Below are 25443 nucleotides of genomic sequence, written 5' to 3'. Positions count from 1 at the left end.
TAAGTATTGGCGGTGTAGATCTGTTGCCTGGAGAAAGACTTCTCGACCTTGAGTATGCGGATGACATTGTCTTACTGTGCGTTAATACCCAAACCAGGCAATCCGCACTTAATCAGTTGGCAATCAATGTCCGTTAGTATGGTATGTGCTTTGCACCTTCGAGGTGCAAAGTACTTCTACAAGACTGGCACGACTCTGATCCTGTACTCACCCTGGATGGTGACCAGATAGAAGTTGTCGAGAAGTTCGTATATCTGGGTAGCTACATAAGTGCTGGTGAGGGTGTGAGTGATGAGATCAATGCACGTATAGTGAAAGCCAGAGAGGCTTATGCCAATCTGGGCCACCTTTGGCGTCTTCGTGATGTTAGTCTGGCTGTAAAAGGTCGGATCTACAACGCGTCGGTGAGAGCAGTTTTGCTCTATGTTTGTGAAACCTGGCCTCTCCGAGTTGAGGATGTTAGATGACTCTCTGTATTCGATCATCGCTGTCTCCGAAGGATTGCTGACATCCAGTGGCAACACCATGTTAGTAATGCAGAGGTTCGGCATCGCGTGTTCGGACACAGAGACGATAATCCAATTGGTGAAACATCGACTTCGGTGGTCTGGACATGTTCTACGAATGTCGTCCCAGAGAATTACACGTCGTGCATTATCTGCCAACGCTGAGGTTGGTTGGAAAAAGCGGAGAGGTGGTCAGTGTATGACATGGTGTCGTGGTATGAGAGAAATCTGCAAAGGGCTGACTTCTGTTGGTCCTTCACGACTCCCTGGCTGGGGTCTGAGAGATGGTGCAACACAGTGGCTAGAGACGTTATCAGATATGACTCAGAATAGAAGCAAGTGGTGATCCTGCTGTAACCTTCTTTTACTTTCTTCGTAAAAAGTGGTTGTTTCTTCCTTAACTGAAAAAATTCTTTCTGGTTGTACCTTTCCGTTTCCCCCATTATTACTATTATTATTACACAACCTTACACTAATCAGTTCGTTATTGTTCTTTTTTAGGCTCCTTACCTTTTTTTCCCTTCGAATTCTCATTGTTTTGTGTGGCGCATATATATTTGGAGCCCTCTTGTACCAATATTTATGTGTTCAAATAAATAAACTTAGATACGAATGAAGATAAATGGCGAAAGGAATCAAAACACACTGTGACGATGAAAAACCCCGGCAGGATCATCGATGAACAAGGAGGATCTGATGTAAACGTGAAGGCAATGATTGACAAAGGGTAGCATTCCTACAGTTGAAGAACATGTGAAACTAAAAACAACTGTCAACCAATATTAAAGTCACAATTAGCAATACGAACGTCAAGACAGTTCTACTGTAAGGAGCTGGAATTTGGAGAACTACCACAACCATCATCAAAAATGTACAAGTATTTATAGACAATTATATACGCAAAATACTCAATGTCCGTTTGCTGGATACAATCAGCAACAGCCTACTATGGGAGAGAACAGACCAGCTTTCAGCTAAAGAGGAAATTAGGAAAAGACGATGAAAGTGGATGGGACATAAATTGTGGAAATTATAAAACTGCATCACAATGCCAGCGTTAACTTGTAATCCTGAAGACAAAAGGAAAAGAGGAAGACCCACAAACACACTGTGCTGAGAATCGGAAGCAGATATGAGAACGATAAATCGAGACTGGATACAACTGGTAAGGATTGGCCAGGAGAGAATTGTATGGAGAATGCTGGTGGGCGGCCGATGCTCCTCCATAAGGAGTAACAGGCGTAAGTAAGTACGACAATGAAAATGAAGTTTGCAGGTTGTCAGGTAAAAGTGAAGCATTCGAAACTATATACGGAAGCTATTTTAGTACTATTCGTATTTTGAACGCAAAATGGTAACAATTTGTGGTTAAATTTTAAAAGTATGACGAAAAACGTGGCACTTACGTCTTCTTGCAGTGGGTGTAGATTTTAGACGACCGTTTTGAAACGCTTTTTTAACTTGATCAAAAACATATTCCAAGTAATAGAGAACACGTCGATAAAGTACAATTTGTTCAACAATTCTAAAAGCCAAATTAAAAAAGGTAATAATTTAGTGACAACGAATTGGGGTCTAAAAATTTGAGGTGAATATATAAAGATTACATTCTTGTTCATTAGTAAACATAAGGACAAAAAATTGCGACAATACTAGCTTAAAGCAGAGCTGGTAGGTAGCTGGTAGTGGAATCAGGGACACGCTTCACGTCCCATGCAAGACTAGTCAGCTGGATGTACCTGTAACCCAGATTTGATGTTCTCTCTGGGATTTGAATCCAGTGTGATATGTGCTACTCGTACGGACAGTTATAAGTAGCATGTATCAGGAATTGAAAGTATGATTCTTACGGATATAACAAGAAAATGAAGAGAAGAGAAAAGAAAAAAGAAAGAAATCGACAAAACAACAAGGATAGAAGGACGATGGAGTTATAAGTGACAACTCAAGGAAGATGTGCTAATAGTATACTTAATGCATTGTTTTTATATTTTACAAAATCGGCGTGTGATTTTCATGATAGAATAATTTGGTTTACTGTGAAAAGCTTCGTTCATTACATTCCTCTTCGTCTTGAAATTCGAACAATCCAAATTAAAGTTCTCTTGATATAACGACAACATCAAAGCAATCAGCATAGGATGCACAATCACCTGCTTCGGTCTGAGCACCCACGCAGTATCACAGCCCACACAAAAATCAAGTGACTTGTGTGGCGCATACGTATGCGGCGCCCCTTTGTACTAATATTTATGTGTTCAAATGAATAAATTTAGGTTTAGCGTTCATACACTAATCCCGTTTTCAAAAGACTATTTTAGTCTAGTGCTACTTCAAATTAGATTTTATTTCAACCTTAATCATCAACCTCATGTAAATTGACACCAATAATATGAGTAACCACACACAATTTTATAAGCTGGATTCTGTGCAATAACCGTGATCAGAGGTTGGAGATACGCATTTTGTTTTTGGTTTTTTGAACTATATTAATCTTTCCCACTATTATTACCACCATTATATTATTTCGGCACTTTTGTTATTCATCTTGATAATTTCATTGCGTCGGACTAATGGGATATGGCAGCTTCGTATGAAGTATATTTGTGTGACGCTCTATGCTGATTATGATTAGCTCTGTTTGACTGAACTTTGAGATTTATATTCTACCATAACCCTAACTCAAATCGAATTAGGTAGTTGACATATATAATATCTGAACCACTAAGACAAATTTCTAAACACGGTATCAACTAAGATCTCAGTAATCAAAGCAATTTTAGACGATTCAACAACAACAAAAATACACCATACATTTTAATTTACATTGGGAAAGAGAAGAAAAGTGGTAAGAACGAAATAAATCAGATCTATTCAGGCATTCATTTAGTGAACTAATTCATGACACTTTTTTAGACGCTTTTATGATTACTTCAAATACTATAAAAATTGTCCTTAAATTGGGGTTATCATTAACATGAGTGTCACTTTTTATTTAGCATAGTTTAATGACAATAAGTGCATAATAAATACTGTTTTCAACTGTGAATAGCATAATTGACAAATAAGTTGATTTAGAATGGTTAATCGGAAAAGAATTTCTTAGAGTTAATTCAGCTAGACTTGTATAATCATTTATTATTTGATGTAATCTGTAGATTATTCTGCTTAGGTGTAATTTGAATTTTAGGGTCAGACATGAAAATTTTAGGCTTTGAATAAAATAGAATAAGAAGTTTGGATCTTTTTAAACACCATCACTAACAAAACGTTCTTTTAGCAAGTTGGAATGTACAAACCAAAACGTGGCAATAGTCCACAAAAAGTTATTGACTGTTGATTTCAGCCATGTTGGTAGACGTCGACTAGATGATTGGAGTCAGTGTGATAACGCCGATGATTGGTTGGACACATTAGGTAACATTGATTCCAAATTAGTCACCATTTTCCATATCCGTTTACTCTTTATTTTCCTATCGATCTTCGACTCTAGTATTCCTTCATAAATACCTTTTCCACTGTCTTTTTGAACCATATTCTCAATGTTCAAACTTTTGCATTATCATTCCTACCATATTATTTTGATTTCTTTAATTATTCATCTAAATCGTTTCATTTCATCGTGCTTATATAGTATGACGACTTTGGTTGACCACATATGTACCGAGCTAGCTCTGTGCTGATTATAAATGACTATGACTGACTTTAAACAAATGAAAAAACTAGTGCCATCTAAAGAAAAAGAAGTTGATGAAAACATGAAAAACAAACAATATTTACAACAGAAATTAGAACTACCAAGAGTATTACGGTCCAAAGTAATAATACTAACCCACTGTATTTATGTAGTTTCGAAAGACATACCAATTTCATGAAATAGTTGAATCATAAAACTTAACCAAATGTGAATAAAATTGAAACTAATTGCAAAATTTACAAAAATATATGCACATAGTTGTTAGAACTCTTTACTCGAATTTCATTACATAACATACCTTTGAGCTTCAGACACGAATTTCAATGCAGTGGATGATGCTTGTTGACAATTTTTGCTTGAATCCTGTTCATCATTATTGTCATTGTCACTATAACTGCCAACACAATGATTATTATCAAGACTATTAGTATTCGACGAACATTTAGTCTGTTGATTATCCTGCTTAACTAGTGATACACCATCATTAGCAACAGAAGGATCTGTAGTGGTTGTTTTACTATCATTATCTGTATTTACAACACGTGTTGGAGTACAATCAGCTAGTGCAGATGCTCGACGTTCAGCTAATTCTGCTAATAATTCACACAATTCTAGGACCATTGTAATTTTCTTAATTTCTTCATTATGTTCGGACTATTTAATTAAATAATTCATAGAAATCAATAAAAATGAAAGGAATTTATGTCTGTTTCTTATTTACTGAATGGATATTCTAATGTTGACTAAAAACAAAATTATCAATAATGTAAGAAAATCTAAAGACAAAAATCCCAACTAAATCCGTTTTTTCTGTTATTTCAAAGAAAGATAATTTTACCGGCTAAAATTATACGTAACCTTCCAAAAGTTGAAAAAGTGCATTATATTAATTAGTATCAATCATTTCTTTTTAATTTAATGAGTGAGTTTTACCACAAGCCTCTGAAGTTAACTGCAACTGTTTATCATAAAAATATCACTGTAATGCAGTAAAACATGCCAGGTGGTAATGGTTACGGGTCGAAATGGAACCGCTAATGATATATATATATATGATAAAAGTTCAAAAAAGGCGATTCGACTAGTGAAATACATAAAAATGAGTGCTATAGTTGACAGATTTATCTTTAAAAAAATCTGGATCACGATTCAATTTACAGTTGACTTATCTTTTTAGGAGAAAACGATACACACACTTAGTGCAAAGTGCTTCTTACCTCCCAAGAATTCATTTTCATACCACAAATAACTTTTAAACGAGAACTGGTGAGAAACATTCCAGCTGAATGTTCGAATTATTAGCAGCAATTACATTTAATAATTTGTTAGCAGAAGGGATTTGAGATTATTGAGTTTCAAAGTTCGCACTACGAACTGACCCTCGTCCGGCAATCGTTAAAAACTAGGAAGCTCTGGACATCTGCTTCATCCTGGTATAAGACTAATCATCAATGAGCAACCACAACTCCGTTGGGGATAGAACCCAGAACCATTAGGTGTCTAAATGGGAGCTCATAGTTATGACAACTAAGTTGGTATCCAATTCTTCAATTTCATAACTTCAGCTAATTCGCGACATTGCTCGATCATCAACTGTTCCCACCAGAGATATTTGCTTCATCATGGATATGGATAGACTCTTCTGTTCACAGGCTTTCAATAAAAAAAAACTGCAGGAATTACCTTATGAAGCTTTTGGTTTCCAATGACTGTCTAAAGTTAGTAAGTGATGTAAACCGTAAAAAATAGATTTTTATTCCATTTCGAAGACGTTTATAAAACAACATAAGAATATTATACACACAGTTCCCTTTATCATTTTGAAAAGAACAAGAACAAAGATCCTAAAAGAATGTTTGTTCTTTTTTCAAAATGAAAAATTATTAGAGGAAAATGTGTTTCAGTCATTTTTATTCTAAAAAGGTTGAATTTATAAGCATATAACAAATGGATTATTGAAAAAAATCTGTCGAATGAACTGCTAACCTCCATTAAAATTTCATCTGAAAATTCTGCAGCTTCCCACAAACCACCGGATGTTAAATCATTCTCAAAATTTCTACCTGTAGCTAAGAAAAAAGAATAAACACAATGACTAAATAAACAAATAACAAAAAGAAATCCTGTCTATAAATCTAAAAGATAGGAGGTTCTAAAAGAATTCATTGAACGACAGATATACGCACAAAAAACGATCCAGTAGCTATAGCTATAAATATATATAAATTTAGGAAAAGAATTAACCATAATAGAAATCCTTAGTTTAAAAAGTTCAATTGACAGGGTTTTAAAATTTTTGGAAGCTTAATGCATTTTGAAGCCCTTGGAGTGAAACTCAATAAAAGATAAATTTGAACAATACGGAAAGCACTCAGAATGAGAAAATAGCAAGTGATAAAAAATTCTTGGTTTGGCAAAGAATGTACCGTTGTGCTGCTCAGTCAGTCCAGTCAGTCAGTAACAAAGTAGAACTTCGTATGTACGTACATCAGTTCGAGTTGCCACACCACATTAGCACAGAGATGCAGTTGTCGATTCAAATCTTATAGTGGTAGAGGTGGTAAGAATATAAGCAGGAATTGGAAAGATTAGGGTTTGAAGATGTTATTGAAGGAGTATAATCCAGTGAAATAAATTTGGAAAGAAAATAAGGGACATGAAGAATTAGGAAGATTAGAATTTGAGAGAACACAAAGGGTGGATGCACCTGCGCCATCGCAAACGATTTTGAGCCATGTCATTCAGGGTCTCTAACCATCGGTTGCTATCATCTCGCGCTCCCCAACCAGGTAGTCTACACCTACCGACATGACTCAGACCACTTGTCAGTGACTTCATGGACTTGTGCCATGTTTTGGTCTGGCCGCCCTTAGCTTTCTTCCAACCTACTCCTATACCACTGAACATCGCACATCGAGGCAGTCGGTAGTTGGGCATACGTAACACATGTCCCAGCCATCTCAACTGATGAAGTTTCAATACGTCATCGATTGATTTGCCATCCTTACCTAGTACCCGTTCCCTAACAACTGCGTTACTTACTCGATAGTCCCAGGATATACGAGCAATATTTCGAAGACACCTATGATCAAATACTAGTAACCTACGAATATCCTCTTTTCTTACCGGCCACGTTTCACTGCCATAAAGTAGGACGGAACGAACTGCTGCGCAGTAAACCCGTCCTTTGGTTGATAGACGGATATCTCGCCTACGCCATAAATGACGCAAGTTGGTAAAAGCTAGTCGAGCCTTCTGTATCCGTGCTGAGATTTCGTCACACACCAGACCACAAGGGCTGATGAGACTTCCAAGATAAGTGAAGCGATCGACACGCTCAATTACTTCACTCTCTATCATTAGTTCGGGTGTGAATGCAAACCAATCCTGAAGCAATATTTTACATTTCGAGGGGGAGAATCGCATCCCGAACATGCTTGCATTGTTGCTTGGAGTGGTCATAAGACTGCATTTCTGCTCATATTTTTAAAGCGTGTATACGAACTAAGAATTGCGCATGCACTAGGAAATGACACCTGCTGTGCAAGGGTTAACCAAGCTGTTTATAGATTAAATTGAAACAGGTATACCATGATCTGAAGACGTGAACAGAATGACTGAATGTTAACCAATATATATTAAATTTTTCTGGGAGTATGATATGACGTCCAAGAATTAAGACTGACAACCAGGTCCTAATTGATTGTAGAGTAAGTGTCCTACAGACTAATTTTCTCTGTACACCAGTAACTGTTGGAGTGATCCAGAAAATTGCTTGCAAAAGACAAGCAAGCATCAGGAATCACTAAGATGCGTTTCGTCCAATCAGCGTTCACTTGGAGTCTTAGCCAAAAATATCAAGGAAGCGAAACGTCACATGCAGAGGCTCTGATTGGCTGGCTGCTACGCTGCTACTATGTTTAGTAGCATTCCGAAATCTAGCAACCCAAGGACATTTAAAATATTATAAAAGCCCTGTACTTTCTGCATTAAAATGAACCTTGGAGTAAACTACTTCTCGCATACTTTGAGTCTTCTCTCTCGTGTTCAGGTCGCTGTATAGTTCTAGTTTGGGGGTTACAGAATAGCTTAGGAGACGAATATAGCGTTCAATCAGCAAGAATTATCAGTAACAATTTATAATGTTTGTTTTATGTTCATATTTTGTATATAGGCATATCATTTTACTACATAGTAAAAACCTATTCCTTTAGCTAGTGCTTATGTTTTAGATCACAATTGGCTAAAAAAGCTATTTTATGAGCACTCGACACTCAGTCACATTGTACCATTCCATATCATTTCATAGATCAGTATTCTTTTATTTTAACAATCGAAAAAGTGTTTATCTAATCGATAAAAGAATGAAATCGAGATATTTGTATTTCGATGAACAGACTACTGCTGCGGGCGTGTATAGAAGTTTTCCAACTAATACAGGAAAGAAAAATATTGCATTACTAGAGAGGTTTCAGTTTTAAAAGTCTGTTTATTTAAAAAATTATATGCGTTGATTTTACTTATGCTAAGTTTGAAGAGACTACGAACGTAGACTCGGTGACACAATAACCAATTCAGCTAACTAATCCGACGCGTCCCAGTTCCGTTAACTAGAGAGGGAAATATCCCACAAGCAGTTAGAAGCACGAACAACAATAAGCCCAACTCAAGCGTATATATACAGCATAAAAATGTCCTTGTAAAACTTTACAAAATAGCATATTAAAAAAGGCAGCAAGCCAATAGCATTTAAGGTCCTCCCAAGTGACATGAAGGTGAAAATGGGTGCTTTCGGAACGAAAACAAGAAATTAAACTTTTTTAAAAAATAGGATTACAAAAATGAGACATTTACATAGTGAGTATTAGGGATTTAACATTCCTAACAACAATATATTCAATCATAAAATTTTATTGGAACAAAATACACATACTATATTTATCAGTAAATGATTGACGGCAATTTTCTACAAAAACTGTTTGTGTTTACCAATGATATGGGATTTAGTATCCCAAAGAATATTAATTTTAATGGTTACTTTATTTAATGTACGCGAATACTGGTGCAGTGGAACACACCACACAAATAAGGAAATGTAATCGTAAAGTGATAGAAGGGTGTGAAATTGGAAAACCGAAATAAGAAGTGGGAGAGAATCGTTTATGATAGTCATTAAGTTTAAACATTACTAGGAAGTTTGTGGTAGATAACCGAGGTCATGTAAATAACACAAAATACCATTAGAAGAAATAGGGCTCAGGTATGTACACTAGTTTCATCTATCCAGTGGTTGAGAAAAAGGTTTGAGAATGCATAGATAACAAACGACATTGAATGAAAACCGAGAATAAAGTTAGGTTTGAATGAATCGCTAGCGATTTATAAATTAAATGTTTTACAAATGGGAGTCATGCAGTGATTCATATCTAATTGGCCTGGCGCACCTTTATAAATGTTCTTACAGATATACAAGAGAAATATACTTCATCGCAAAATAGTAAAAAAAATACACAACTAACCAAAATAACAGGTTGTTTTACCTAGTCATAAGCCTACAGCCTGATTGGTATATGTATTTCGAAATGTTGTCCTTTTTACTTTTCTTCTTCTATATGTTTCACTTTGTTAATCGTAATTCAATGACTAAGTGTAACGGACGCATAATTTTTATTCAGGTATATTTCAAGTGAATAGCCCTGAATTATAATTAATTCTATCATAATAGTGTTACTTATAATGCAATAGTAAACAAAACATGTAAATCGATCCGTTAATGAACAGTGTTTATGGAATTATGAAAAAGCACCAGCATGGATGTTGTTTTCAGACAGTAATAATAAACAAAAATTATGGTCTACGAATCCACGAATTATTATTATGGTCTGCTATTCAATTAGTGTACACACTGAAATATTCCAAATATTCAAAACGGTAGGGATGATAATGATGATGATAACAGCAATGATAATAAAAGACTGTATGATGACCGCTAAGACTAAATATTTATTCTATTTAAGCTTACTGATTGAGAATATTATTTAGAAATACTTCAGTGATTATGGGTTGGTGTCTTAATAGTTTTACCAAAAAGGTGATAAACATCGATTTACATTATTTTGATCACATCAGATTAAAGTAGGTTACTTTAATTCATGAGGTTTTGCACAAAAATGAAAGCTTACCGATAACAGGATAAACACCATCTACACCTTGAACAGCGATAGTTTGTAAACCAGAAGGATGAATAAATTGTCTATTGTTAGTTTGATAAGTAATTTGTTGTAAGGTAGTTCCAGTTTTACTCAAATTTAAATTACTCATCACAGGTTCCATATAGGATATTTTCGGTTCAGTATTGTGATGAGGAAGAGATGACAAGTTCCCTTCATTAATTTGAGTGCCATGAGATCTATCTTCTAACAAAAGAATTTTCGACAAAGGCCATAGAGAAATAATCGTCAAAATGTTGTCAAAATGAATAAACTAACTTTCGTTACAAAATAATCTTATAAAAACGTAGTATAGAAACCAAAAAACGGATCATATATATATAAGACGTATCAGAAATTACGAGATTATTGAGGCCGTTTGGAATTGGTGTAGCACACAAACCAGAAAAATCACTTCAATCAATCCTATGCAAACCAAAGGAGGAAATAACAAAAGAAGAAAAACCGGACATCATCTACAAAATAAATTAATACAACTGTAAAAACCACTAAATTGGACAAAGCAGACGATCCCTTCATCTCCACCTGCACGAACACCAATTAGCAGTCAAACACCATGACATATCCTCACTTATATCAATGCATCTGGACAACTGTGGACATACATTCAACTGGAAAAATATTGAAATCTTGGATGGAGGTAATACTAAGAGCACCAAGGAATTTTTAGAAGCTTGATATTCAGGTCAATCAGTAATCAACAAACACATCGAAATCGATCAAATCTATCAACCAATCAGAAAAATCATGGACAAATATAGGACTAATGATCAGATCAAAGGGAGATACAATCAAAATAAAGAGGCAGACAACGACAGGTTAAGGGTCAACAATAACCAACCGAGATAGAGGTAGACAGGACAAGCTGTGAGTCGTAAGTGGTGAAATTCGAACACTTCACTTCTACCTGACACTTCTGATGATGATGTTGTTCAGGAGAATAATGGAAGCTCCATGACCAAAAAATAAAACTCCATCCAAATCATCCACCTGAGTTACAAATCCTCTCTACCATCTAAAATAGCATTTACATACACATACTATTTGCCAAAATTATATGATTGAACTTATTATTATTCATACGAATATTTTAGTATTTATTTGAAATCAATTTCTCTTAAATTGGGTAGTAACTAATAGTAGAATGCAAAACATCTATTTTGTTATATATGTAACTCTTATTTGTACATCCAATTAAACACAAAAGTAATGAAAGTTTTAATCTGCTTCTTAATAAAATTTAACTAAAATATGTCAAAACAAAGAAATTGAGAGGAAAATATTTGTTTTCAGTCGGTTAATTATCAAAGCTCTATATTAAAATATAAATTTTACAAGTAAATATAAAATCAATATTAAATAAATGGTAGTGAGTTAAGTTAACAATATCATAATCAGTTAGTAACAATTTAGAATAGCAAATAAAAATAGGATAATCATATAACAATCTACAATTTAACACCATCGAATGACTTCAGTTAGACAACTAATGAGAACTAAGAACCATTTGACAGCAATTTCATCTTAGTATCAAACTCCGTATCAATTTGAGTTTATGAGCCTACTAGGTGGCTAAACTCAGGACCTTCAGACCTCATGATGACTGCTTACATAACTTTTGAACAACTGAGTTGACGTCCAACGGTTGTCAATTATAAGTTCAACCAATTCGTGATATTGTTCAGCCATTACCTGTCACCATTAGAGATATTCGTCTCATGCTCGATATCTATTGGCTTGTGGAATAATTATGTCACCGTAAATCTAATATATGGTATTTTGTGCATATTTGACTGAAAGCTTATCAACATCTCTTTTGTGATTGTTAACTATGTTATATTGGTTAACGTTAAACTACAACATGCGAAACTAACTGCTACAGTATAATTAAATAGATTGTTCAAAATTTAGGTGATAAAAAATACTTAAAGTCAGTTTATCATAGCTTCTTTGCGGATGAAAAATAGAAATGACCTGGTAAGTTTTATATCACTAACAAAGTAGGTGACAGTATTAGGTTTTATTAATCGAAATAAGGAGTAAAGCTTTGGTGATTTGCCTTGAAAACACCTGCGTCACAGAGAAATTTTTTCATTTATAGTAGCCTATAATAACGACATAAATTTTTCGAAATTAAAATTTCTTGTTGAAATCTTAAGCTAAAATGAGTTAAGATCGATAACGATTAACCTGTTTCTTGGTTAATCTATCATGAGTTAGAGCCTAACATTCAATAACTCATTTAAAATCCAAAAAGTAATACATAGGGAACTATCAAAATTTCTTGGATCTTAATGACAACAAATTAATAGATCCAATAATTTGAACACATGAATCACTACTGTACTTCCCAAAATATCCATTGGAACTACACATTTATTATTTAACAGTTTAGTCCAGTATAAAAACTGCTTAAAAGAGTCTACCAAGCCTGAGAAACAATAGAAGGATAAAAAATATAATGTGATTAATCAGATTTTCTCCATAAACATTAAAAAAAGGTTAAAAACAGTTACTGTTAGTAGAGTAATACTTATCATTAAAGCTAAAATTATTTGTATGGTAAACAGAGTTATTTTTTAATGAAAATTATCCATTTTATCTGCATAAAAGATAATGAAGTAAACTGATATTTCAAAATAATAAAATAGCATTTTACAGGATCAATGTCATGTGAACGAACAGTATCAGAGGGGGGAGAGAGCGGGAAAGAAAAAATTGCTTTTTTGTGACATTTGGTTAGCCGAAATAACATCAAAGAAAATGCAAGTAAGCCAGAGAGAGAAAGAAAAGAACATTTGTAACTATTCTTTAAAAAAACATTCACTTCACTAATCTGTTGCTGAGTTTTTCAAGACCATGTCAGTTTTTGTACAGAACATGATAACAGTATTCATACAAAGGTAATATAGTAAAAACCAATTAATCACAAATTTTACTGAAGCATTCATTGAACAACAAGAAAAACGCAAACATAAAACAATTTTAATCACCAATAGAAATTAACTATTAATCATAATTAATACAAATATTAGTTGACAGAGGATAATAAATAAACAAATAAATAAATACTAACTTGTATAATCAGTTGATCTCTTGTTTGGTTCTGATATAGGTTGAGTATTATGCTTGTGACTAGTTGGAGAATTTCGAGAATTGACTGGCAGCTAAAGAGTAAAAACAAAAACTTTGTCAAGGCAATAAACACATCTGGACATAAACATTATTAAGGGCATGAATTATTCTGTTGTTGTTATTTTGGACTGTATATTGATTAATTGGGATAATTCATACCCTTACTAATAACGATATAAATACAACACCAGTTGAATAAATCAGTGGCTATCCGGAGTCACTAGCTAAGTGAACAACCAGTGGAAGCATGAAGTTATGGATTTTGAAAACAATAGAATACATCCCACGTGAACGACAGAATTACGTTGATATCAAAGGAAAAGCAACAAATAAAAAGTGAATGTATATTGTCTGAACACAAACGTGATTCACAAATGATTTCGACTGAATATATGTAGTAAGGTTAATTACTGTCAGATTCGATAAACACAGGAAACTTTTACACAACAAAACACTTCCATAAAAGTATAAAATTTGTTACCTTTATACATAGGGTCTATGAGTAACCCTAAGTAAACTTTAGTAAATAAATACGCACACAAATATTACAAATCAAGTAAAGTATATAAACTACTTGACACAATATAAGTAGATAAATGAGTTATACACAAAAAGATTTTCGAACTAGAGCAAAGTGCAGGACGAATTCGAACAGAAACTAGTGATTGGTTACGTAAAGCGACATTTATTACAATTTACTAACGGTACTTACCGTAGTAATAGCATGTGCTTCAAACTACACATTTTGAATACAGTTATTAGATGACTTAGATAAATAATCTTGAAGCTCAATTCACATGATAATAATGCACACAATATAAACGGTATTTTTGTGGTTACAAGTTACCAGTTGATGTCAGTTCATGAAAGCCTCTTTTAAATGACTGAAGAAAACAACTTTTAAAAAAGTTTCCTATTGCAATAAATAATCAAAAGAAAGAATTGCATATTATCATGTACCTACCTGATTTAAGTACTGATCAGCTAATTTATTATTTACACCATGTGGAATTTCGTTTGTATTTAAGAGAGTGGGTGAAGAGTTGCGATGATTATCATTTGGTAATTGATAATATCGCGTATCTGTTGTATTTGTACCAATAGTTACATCTGGGAGTGGACCAATATCTGTCATACCTCTACGTTGAAGATTATTATTATTTGTAAGATATGCTCCAGGATTACGAACAATTCGGCCGACGTTACTCATATGTGAACTGGGTAAAATAAGAGAAAAGTATTAAAAATAAGTAACTAGTGGTAAATCTATCTTATTCAAGTACACTGAGAAAATTTTTAACCGGTTAGTTATTTACCAGTATATGGCTTTGACTCCCAGGAATTAGGCAGCTAGAAATTATAATTAGCCCTTACATAACAAATATAACCACAGTTGATTACAAAAATATTGTTCCTGTCATTATAATCATTATTAGTACTCACTTCTACCAAAAATAAGTTATTTTAGCATATCATCAATAAAATAGCTATAATTACAAATATTAATGAAAAAAATATTCATTGAAATTGACCTACAGTGGATCAGTCGATTGATTTTGTTGACGGAATCGTTCACGATCTATACGTTGAACTTCTTAACCGCACAGTCGGCAACAACAAAAATACATAAAAGGAACGGAAAAAGAAGCTAATGAAATACAGTGTAAGAATATGAGAACATAAAAATTCTTCAAGAAATTGAATGTTAGTAGTAATACTATTAGTAGACTCCATACATCTAGCATCTGCCCATTCATCAATCCATTTTTGAGTAGCTTCTGTGTTCTTTAAAACCGTTATTTTGTTTCATTCGAGGAAAAAATTGTTACTTAACTGTAATGTAAGGTGCTGAGGTTCAATTTCTAAAATCATCATGAAAAAACCCTACTGAGGAGACATATACTGGGACGAAGCAGGTGTATATAGCTACTTAATTCAGTCGGTTACAACGTAGGAACAGGCACATATATGCAATTCAGTTGGCCTTCAGTTACTCCACAGCTACCCATCATTTCCAAACACCCTGAATGGAACATTGAAGTAGGCCCTCAAGTCTAAATGAATTTTAAATAAAGCTACTTAACTATTAAAGATTTACCTATCGACTGATGTCAATCCATTATGAAAACTAATTTTCATAAATTTCGAAATACTAAACGTTAGTGAAAGGCAAATATCGTTGCAAAATCAAAAAATTCATGAAAGAAAAGACACGTTTCATAAAGACACCATATAGTCTACACAATATTCAATTTACAATCGTTAGTCATTTCTGTGGAAAGATAAAGAAAAATATTGAATCGACAAATTCAGTGTTTTGATAAACATAAAACTTTTCGTGTGAGTCAAACCAAGCTCAATCGACACGAAATGAAACTAACAAGATGAATACCAAAAGAGTTTAAATAATTGTAGTAACACTCACAGTGAAAAAGATTGGACATTAGAGAATGTAATTTGAAAAGAAATAAAAATGTAAGTATGAAAGGACATAACTCTATAAATTACTTATTCCTAATCCAGCCAATGTGATTGAGGATAACTAACGTACCCCAGACGTACACCAGATACAAAAACAAACTTACAACTTATAAAACTAAATTTATATAAACGACAGTTATTTCTTTTAGGTATAATTGGCTGTTAACTAATACACATGAATATTACGAGATAGGTTTACCTGAACCATCTGAATTTACAATAACATAATCTTCAAGCGGTGGTTCACCATATTCCATCTCAGCATTCATATACACTCCACGTTGATCAAATCGATATGCAGTTGATCTTTGTTCATCTACATTAAATCCATCCTGTCTTGTTGGTACTGATGGTCGATAATTGTTTGATATATACTGTTGTTGATGTTTAGAACTATAAAAGTTAGTATTAAGATTATTTTGATGACTATCTGTAGGGTATTTATTAGAATCAATATGCATAAAATCACGTGGTTTTACTGAAGGCAGTTTAGGTAAGTTATTTTGGTCACTAGATGGTGATGAACTGGATGCATCTAATTCATCTTCAATGTATTCATCGACGGTAGTTTTCGTCATTTCATCATCTATATCGTCTAGACCATAGCCTGGATCATCATAATTATTGAAAGGTATAACACCAGCTCCGGTATGTTGTGGATAGAATGGATTGAAATCACCTGTTGAGTGTTGTGATGATGGTGATGATGAAGTTGCTCCAGATAAAGGTTGTTGTTTGTTGCTTGTATTATTTGACCAATGTGTTGGATTAGTCCATTCACGAGGACCGTTTGATGAACCAGGTGGATTATTAGATGACTGTGTATATACGAAAAGTATACGTTTAAAAGAAATGTAATACAGGATATAAGACAATAGATAGTAATTGTGGTACACATTGGTAAATAGAATAATTGTTGCATTAGTAAGTTTTACTTACTTATTGAGGTTTTGATAATATTTTAATGATAATTTTTCTAATATCATAGATATTAAATTGATTTCGATATATATATCACCGAATTATCTATGTAAAGTTAAATAAAATAGTTAGGGAGAAGTGTTCTCTTTATGAAGATATTTTCTTTCATGAACTTATATCGACTGAAGAATCAATCAAAATTTGGCAGTAGTAGACAATCATTTTATTTTAGTTTGAAATTTCCCAACGATCCATACCTTCGATTTCACATAAGAATGAACACAGAAATTTTAAGTTTCACAGTGAAGAAAATACTTTTAGAATATCAAAACAGACTCCAAAGGCGCACATTTTTTATCTCGACGGAATGGCGGTATAATACACCACAAACATCTCAATAATAATAATAATAATAATAATAATAATAACCTCAATCAATAAGTAGCACCAAAATCGAAGATTTATTTCTAAACTATGAAGAACAAAGTCAATAAATTTGGCAGTGATTCAATTACCCAGCAATGATATTTCACAAAGATCGCATTATATCACAAACTGATTAAAGCTGGAGGCTGGACCATCGAAACTTGCTCAATAGCATTGTGGATACCACAAGAATTAATGATCATATTTTTGATTTTCAGACTAGGATTAAATGATCATTTACTTCTAAATGGTTTTCCTTAGTTCTTTAATTGATACCAGTGTACGTGGTGACAACTATCTCCAGATATACAAATATGACTAAATGGCTAGTGAATTTAACTATCTATGCTATATTGATAGTAGTGAAATTTTTGTTGTACAGGCTATATTGTCTTGGTTGCTTTTTCATAAGCAATTAGAATTATGGAACTGGTGAATGTATTACCATTTATTTATAAAATCCATGCTTACATGTATGATACCATGTTTGCGATGAATAACTAAAATAATTTTTATTTAATATTTAACGTGTTATCTGACTTTGAACAAAAAGGATAAATTGTCTTAAATTCGACTGTTGTTTTTTATTGAATAAGGATCGGTAATGCAATGAACGACTTATGGAACGAGAGGATTTATAAAATATTGGGACCGGAGCTACTTAATTTTCATCAATATTGTACATATTTTATCGCATTATCGCTATAGACAATACAAAGACTTCGTTGTTAGTTTGTAATATTGATTGACTATGAATACACTGAATTTATTGTACTATTTAACACAAAAGCAGTTAAGATGTAGACTGGTTATTAGGTAAAAACAGAACGCTATAGTGACTTTCACGTACAAAATATTGACGCCAAAATCTAAGACTCATCTGTGTAAACAATTAGTTTAATAAAACGGAGAAAATATGGCGATATAACTAGTTTTATTTATTTATTTATTTGAACATATAAATATTGGTACAAGGAAGCACCAAATACATATGTGCCACACAATAATAATGACAATGGGAAGAGAAAAGGCGAGTAAGGTGCGTGTAAAAAGAAAAAAAGGAAAAATAACGACCACAAATTAGTGTATGGTGATGAAATAGTGATAATAGTGGAAAAAAAAGTACAACCAGAAAGAATTCTTTCAGTTACTAACATAGTGTTGCCACTGGATGTCAGCAATCCTTCGGAGACAGCGATGATCGAACACACAGAGTCGTCTAACATCCTCAACTCGGAGAGGCCAGGTTTCACAAACATAGAGCGAAACTACTCTCACCGACGCGCTGTAGATCCGACCTTTTACAGCCAAACTAACATCACGAAGACGCCAAAGATGGCCCAGATTGGCATAAGCCTCTCTGGCTTTCACTATACGTGCATTGATCTCATCACTCACACCCTCACCAGCACTTATGTAGCTACCCAGATATACGAACTTCTCGACAACTTCTATCTGGTCACCATCCAGGGTGAGTACAGGATCAGAGTCGTGCCAGTCTTGTAGAAGTACTTTGCACCTCGAAGGTGCAAAGCACATACCATACCAACGGACATTGATTGCCAACTGATTAAGTGCGGATTGCCTGGTTTGGGTATTAACGCACAGTAAGACAATGTCATCCGCATACTCAAGGTCGAGAAGTCTTTCTCCAGGCAACAGATCCACACCGCCATTACTTACATTCATCAGACCTGTTTCCAGAATGCATTTCACTGATAACTGAGAAGGTAGAGCTTTTTCCAGTTCTGAAGTGAAGATTTGACAAAACGGCGGCCTGCTTAAATATCTGGGTTACCTGTTCCTGCCATCTAATTATTTCAAGAAGTTATCTGTTTTTCATTTTGTTTTAACCTCTCATTATGTCCATTAATCGCATAACCTATACAGGCGCGTTTATGAAAAGCCTACAATCTTTCGCTGCACAAGTTACAAAAAAGTACTATACAAGACATCGTGGTGGTTAGCAACATGCGTTAAAGAGAATGAACATCAATCGTATGTCGATTCTCGAGCTGCTAAATTCTAACTGCCGATTACTAATCAACAAAGTGGACTATCTTCAATTCCTACTAAGTCAAAATACGCATCGTAATTGTGGTGTCATCACAATTCAAGAATCTTGGTTAAATGATTTACAGGACGACTGCCTAGTATCACTACGTGATTTCAAAATTTATCGTCAGGGTCGATCAAACAATAGAAAGAGGTGTGGCGGCGGTGTGGCTACATTTGTAAACGTGAACTGGTGTCGATCTTCGTTTGTGTGTTTCAAGTTTTCAAATGACTTTATCGACTGTCTAACTCTAAGATGTCGTCCACAACACCTGAATAAATACAGATATGTTTATGTTACCATTATCTACGTGACTCCAGACTGCACATCATCTGCGCTATCTGTTTTCGCTGATGAATTCACTGAGTTCGCTGTTACTGCCTTCAGTGATTCACTTTCACTTGTATGTGGTGATTTCAATTCATATGACTGTAGCTTCCTTACGTCACTAGGTCATCAAAATGTAGTAGATTTCCCTACCGGTTGGGATGCTCATTTAGACTTCGTTTTCATTAATGATGTGGGTATATATGTAACTCGTAAACGTGCTACATTTTCTAGCTCGGATCACTGTATAATTCGTGTTTTACCTAAAGTATATGGAAAGCATGGGAAGAGTACACTCTTACATCAAACCGAAAAAGTCAAATATAGGAAGTACTCAGAAGAAAATATCCGAAATCTGAAAAACATGTTTCATACGACTAACTGGGAATTGATTACAGATGACTCACTGGAAATCACTACTGATGTTATGTAAGTATGTGGAAACTCTTTAAGAACTTACAGGTGACAGACAGATTAGGAGCGATAACTAGCTGAATGTTTGCGACTTAAATAAGTCTTTTGTACGTCAGTCATCTGATGTAACGCCACCTTCATCCACAGGTTTAAAGAATAGCTGTGTTCCTAGTTTCACTGAAACTGATGTCCGAAGATGTCTCCAGTCACTTAATTCATCTCGATGTTTACGACCTGATGGTATCCTAAACCTCCTTTTTTTTAAATGTGCTGACGTCCTATGTTATCCATTCACTACTTTCTTTAACAGATCCTTCTCATCTAATCTCATACCGAAAATGTGGAGAAAGATGAAGATAATCCTTGTATCCAAGATAGTATCTGGTGATAAGAATGTGAAATTTAGACCTATTGCAATAACTTCACCCTTCCTGAAAACAATGGGAAAATTATTGACACTTCCACTTCAGCCTGCGATAAACGAGCATATTGATCCGTATCAGTTTGCTTACAGATGCAAAAGAAGCACCTTAGATGCTGTTGATGTTCTGCATCATAATATAATGTTCAACTTAGAAAAGGGTAAGAAGTATGTTCGATGTGCTTTTCTGGACTATACTTCAGCTTTTGATTCTATACCAAGACAACGTTTAATTAACAAGTTAATCAGCGTCAACACTGACAGCTGGATAACCAACTGGCTATGTTCCTACCTCTCTGGAAGGGAACAGTACACTGTGTTTGGAGGAAAGTGTTCAGAGTCTCTACTGTCTCACAAAGGTGTCCCACAAAGAGCTGTTCTTTCACTTCTTCTTTTCCCTTTTTTATGCATGATCTGCCATCTTCCACAGAAAACACTTTTTTGAAATATGCGGATTACCTCACTGTATGTATGCCTATCTCTTCCTCTTTACAACCCATGGAATTAAATAGGTTTTTGTCTCGTATTGATTGTCGGTCTGTTGGTAATGGTCTCATACTTAATCCGTCTAAATGTCAAGCTATTAACTTTAGCATGAGACATGAACGGCATCTAAACACCATTTTGAGATCCCATAATCTTTGTGCCATTGGAGACCCTATGATAAACACAGTGTCGAGGGTCAATTATCTTGGTGTCACCTTTTCCTCTGATCTCTCTTGGTCTTCTCACGTTTTATTGTTATCAAAGAAGGCTTTCCATCTGACTTAATACATAAAGAGATTTAATGTTCTTGGGATTACTCGTCATTTACTCTTACAATTTGTCAATTCTTACACATTACCTATTATTCTTTAATGTTCTCCATTATTCCTTCTACAGACTTTTGAGAAAAGACTTTGCTGTATTGCGGAGAGTGCTGAAGGCAGTTAGCAATGTGTGTGATGAATCTTTGGAGGTCATAATTAATATGGTTGTGGATAGACATCTAAAGTCATGCAAACTCCTGGCGGGCGTTATTTTATCAGATACTAACCATCCCCTTCACTCTGATCTTTCTCCTTATATATCTTCTGGTAGAACGAGACGTAATTACATTAAAATCCATGCACGCAAGCAAAAGTATAAAAGTTCTATAATACCTTACCTAGCAAATATATTCTGTGACGAACAGGTTGTTAGAGTTAACGTAGTCAATAAAATGCATTCTTATCATGTTTCTAATTTGAAAAGCTGTACAGTTTTTTCAGACTTTTTTAAAACCTTTTTTTCCCTTCTTTTGTCTTTTCTTCTGTTTTTTGTGTAAAAAACTTGTTGAAATACCCTGTGCTGAGAATTTTTATGTTGTAGCAAAATATGATATTGAATAAAGCCATTAATAATAAAAAAAACTAAAATAAAATAGTTCACATGAAACGCGATTTCTTCAAAACTAATAATGAAAAATTTGTAAACTAAATTATCGTAAGATCTTAGTAAACCATGGCATAAAAATGTTTGATACACGCACACAATAATATAACAGATTAAGTTTAAGAGTAAAAACTTCTTACTTTTCCTTGAGGTGTTTTATCTCTTCCACGATTACCATCTTGTGGAGCAAGATAATATGGGCCTTCACCAGTTCCTTGACCAAGAACAGTAATTCCAGAGCCTCGAACTGTTGGTCTGTTGCGACTAGGTAGGGCAGGAGCAATAGATGATCGTGTTGCAGACGACTCTGGACCAGAACCAGCTTATGTGTATAAAAAAGACAATCCACACATTATTTCGAAATTTACATGAATCTATAATTAACACTTAAATGTTTTGTTTCATAGGTTTGTTATTAATTATCTATCAAAATGCAGGCATTTAGGCATAGAAATTTATTTTGAAGACAATTCTTGTATAAAGATCCAACTGAAGTACGGTTGATGCGGAATGTAACTTCACTTGAATAAAATCTCTCTATCTTTGTACAAAAATGTATACATTAACTGGTTATACTCATTTCTATGGTTACCAAAATACTAAGTTAAATATACGTGAAAAATGATACACATATTATCAAAAGTACTCATTAAATTTAGGCCAGTTAATTCAATGGTGAAAAAAGGAACAGTAATATATGGCTAGCACACGAACTTGATATTCGATCCTATTGTGAATATATATCTTAAAACACAGAAACAAAAATCAAATAAAATGGTTTCTTTTGACAGAAAGAAAGATTGTCACAAAGTTAAAGAGAATTTTCAATTCAACTGATAAATCAAAATGAAATGCTTTGTAGAAAAATGATAATCATATGAGATCGGAAACTTTTTAAGAAATAACTTCATTTATATTATTGAAATCGTGAGTCAATCTAAGTTAGACCATCATTGAAAACCTGGAAACATTGAACAGCCGTTTTTCCTAGTATGCAACTCCTCAGCAGTGAGCATTCACGATCTTGAATGCAGGAATCCTGAATTCGGTCTCGTGAGCGAACGCTTAACTCGTAGACCACTGAGCCGGCATCCAACGACTTTAATGTTTAGCTTCAACCAATCCACGTTCGGTGCTTTAAGGTTTCCAATGTTTTGGTTAAAAGATAAATTTTTTCATACATGGATGGTGCACGAAAGTGAAGCGAACGATAGCAATGACAGAGTTCACATCGATAGCTTAAGATCAACTAGGTTGTCATATTATCATTCAAGATGTAAGAATCATCTGCTTTCCAGTTTGATTTAAATTAGTGAATGTTGTGATTATGAATAAATATGTGACTAGGTTGATAGCTGAATTTCATAAATTAATTAGTAGCGAAGTATTTCAATCGCTTGAAGGTTCCTCTGCTTCAATTCCTACCATAATCCAGGTTCTCTTTCATTCTCGATCATTTTCTCGATACTATAAATAATATGTAATAAATAACCATAAAAAGTATAAATCACCTAATGCCTTAATAAAATTTCTTATCATATAAATAAAATCAACAATCTAATAAACAAACAAAGATGGATAGTGGCTAGCAGTGGAATCCAGGACGCTCGTTTCGTCCCGTTTGGGACTCGTCAGCTGGATGTACCTGCATCTCAGAGTTGATGTTCACTCTAATAAATATGATCAAATATATATATATATATATATATATATATATATATATATATATATATATATATATCAAATATATATATAATAACGACAACTTTTTAAAAAAATACTCAATGTAATCTCATAAATTTGTCACAATAAATGAAATCTCTGTATTATATTGACATTTACAGCAAAAGGGAATTCATAATCAAAGATTTTATTATAAAATAATCTTATTGTTAATCAATTAGATTGATTTGAAAATTTATCTAATGGTAAAGTTAATAGAAAAATAACCAAAATGGTTAGACAACACCAGAAAAACGTCCCAACGAATATATAATAAAATTAATTTTTGTGAAAAGAAAACGTGATTGAAAACTTGGTTATTAATAATAACTACAAGTGACCAATACGATCAGTTTGCTAAAATGTGTTGTTCTTTTTTAGTGTAAGTGTTATCGATATCAACTGATCATTTCTGAATTCCAAAAGATGAAAGATGTCAATGATGTCCATTAATACTGTAGTGAACGAGCACCTAAGTAGAGAAAGCCAATTTATTGTTAAATGCAAAATTACACAGTGATTTCGGAAAATATGAATATCATACATGAAATACATCATTTGAACATCTTCCATCAGTTTTCATTTACATACTTCATAATTCTTACAATTCCGTTGTTATTTCAAATGCTTTCTGTTTTCCACCCCGTTCTCCTTAATTCAATTTTCCACTAGCAGGCATTCCACTTTCCGATTTCTGCTACACATTACTTTTATCTGTCAGCATAAGGAGTATACACCACGCTATCACTACTGGTCAATGGGAAATCGTTGTCCAATAAATCGTAAATGGTATTATCAATTATTGCACAGTTTAAGGAATCACCTGTCGAATGTATTCCTAAATATCTTATGGCATAAATGGATTATGTTTAACAATGGAATTAAGGAAGTGTGCGCTGTCTTATCTAAGATTAAGTTAGCTGGATTTAACTACGCTCGATTAGCGATGTCCACATTGAAAACTCGATAATGCATCAAGTCAGTTCATCAGCTACAAGTAGGACCAGGCACATATATGCATCGGTCCAAGTTGCCAAAAATCCCTGGCACGCCAAGATAAACACAAAATTCACAGAAGTATTTACTTCAATGGTAGTAATATATAAAAGAAAGGTTGCGTATAAGGATGTGACATACGGGAGAAAAAATTAGTTAGTAAAAAGGTATAAATTAAATTTAATCTCGCGGTTTAGAGGAAAATAAAGAGTACATACACCAACTCCATCGTGATCGAACCTGTGCCATGTCACCACGTCTCCAACCATCCGTTACAATAGTCGCGTGGACCCCAACCAAGTAATCTGCATCTACTAACATGGCTAAGACCAGAAGTCAGTGACTTCAAGCACTGATGATACATCTTGGTTTGGCCACCCCTCACTTTCTTCCAACCGTCTCCAACACTAGTCAGCATTGCATGTCGTGGTAATCGGTGTTCAGGCATACGTAACACGTGACCCAACTATCTCAGTCGATGAAGATTCACAATCCATCAACTGATTCACCATCATTCCCTAATACCATGCGCCTAACCTCACTATTACTTAACCGGTGATCCCAGCAAACGCCAGCAATATTTTTAAGGCATCTGTGGTCAAATACTAGTAACTTACGGCTGTTTTCTACTCTTCATGGCCACGTTTCGCAGCCGTAAATTAGAACAGAACGAAATGCTGCACAGTATACTCGTCCCT

The 25443-nt window shown here is 34.1% G+C and overlaps 1 protein-coding gene across 3 annotated transcripts in view; it reads right to left on the bottom strand.

Moving 5' to 3' along the window:
• Positions 1 to 25443, bottom strand: part of ULK2_1 (Serine/threonine-protein kinase ulk2) — a 63461-nt gene that overhangs the window by 9833 nt on the left and 28185 nt on the right. The window contains exons 10-18 of one of the 3 annotated variants that reach the window (XM_051214442.1): positions 22168 to 22349; positions 16249 to 16867; positions 15105 to 15159; positions 14533 to 14785; positions 13510 to 13600; positions 10386 to 10619; positions 6190 to 6272; positions 4502 to 4857; positions 1913 to 2031 (exon numbers count right to left, since the gene is read on the bottom strand). In XM_051214442.1, the coding sequence (XP_051067613.1) occupies positions 1913 to 2031; positions 4502 to 4857; positions 6190 to 6272; positions 10386 to 10619; positions 13510 to 13600; positions 14533 to 14785; positions 15105 to 15159; positions 16249 to 16867; positions 22168 to 22349 (1992 nt within the window). Of the gene's footprint in view, positions 1 to 1912; positions 2032 to 4501; positions 4858 to 6189; positions 6273 to 10385; positions 10620 to 13509; positions 13601 to 14532; positions 14786 to 15104; positions 15163 to 16248; positions 16868 to 22167; positions 23495 to 25443 lie in introns of all 3 variants that reach the window. The other 2 variants (XM_051214440.1, XM_051214441.1) reach the window with 2 other exon arrangements.

This window comes from Schistosoma haematobium, chromosome 2 (genome assembly GCF_000699445.3).
Source record: "Schistosoma haematobium chromosome 2, whole genome shotgun sequence".
Classification (NCBI taxonomy): Eukaryota; Metazoa; Platyhelminthes; class Trematoda; order Strigeidida; family Schistosomatidae; genus Schistosoma; species Schistosoma haematobium.
The sequence above is the reverse complement of the archived record's forward strand: the minus strand, read 5'-3'. Positions and strand labels throughout refer to the sequence as shown.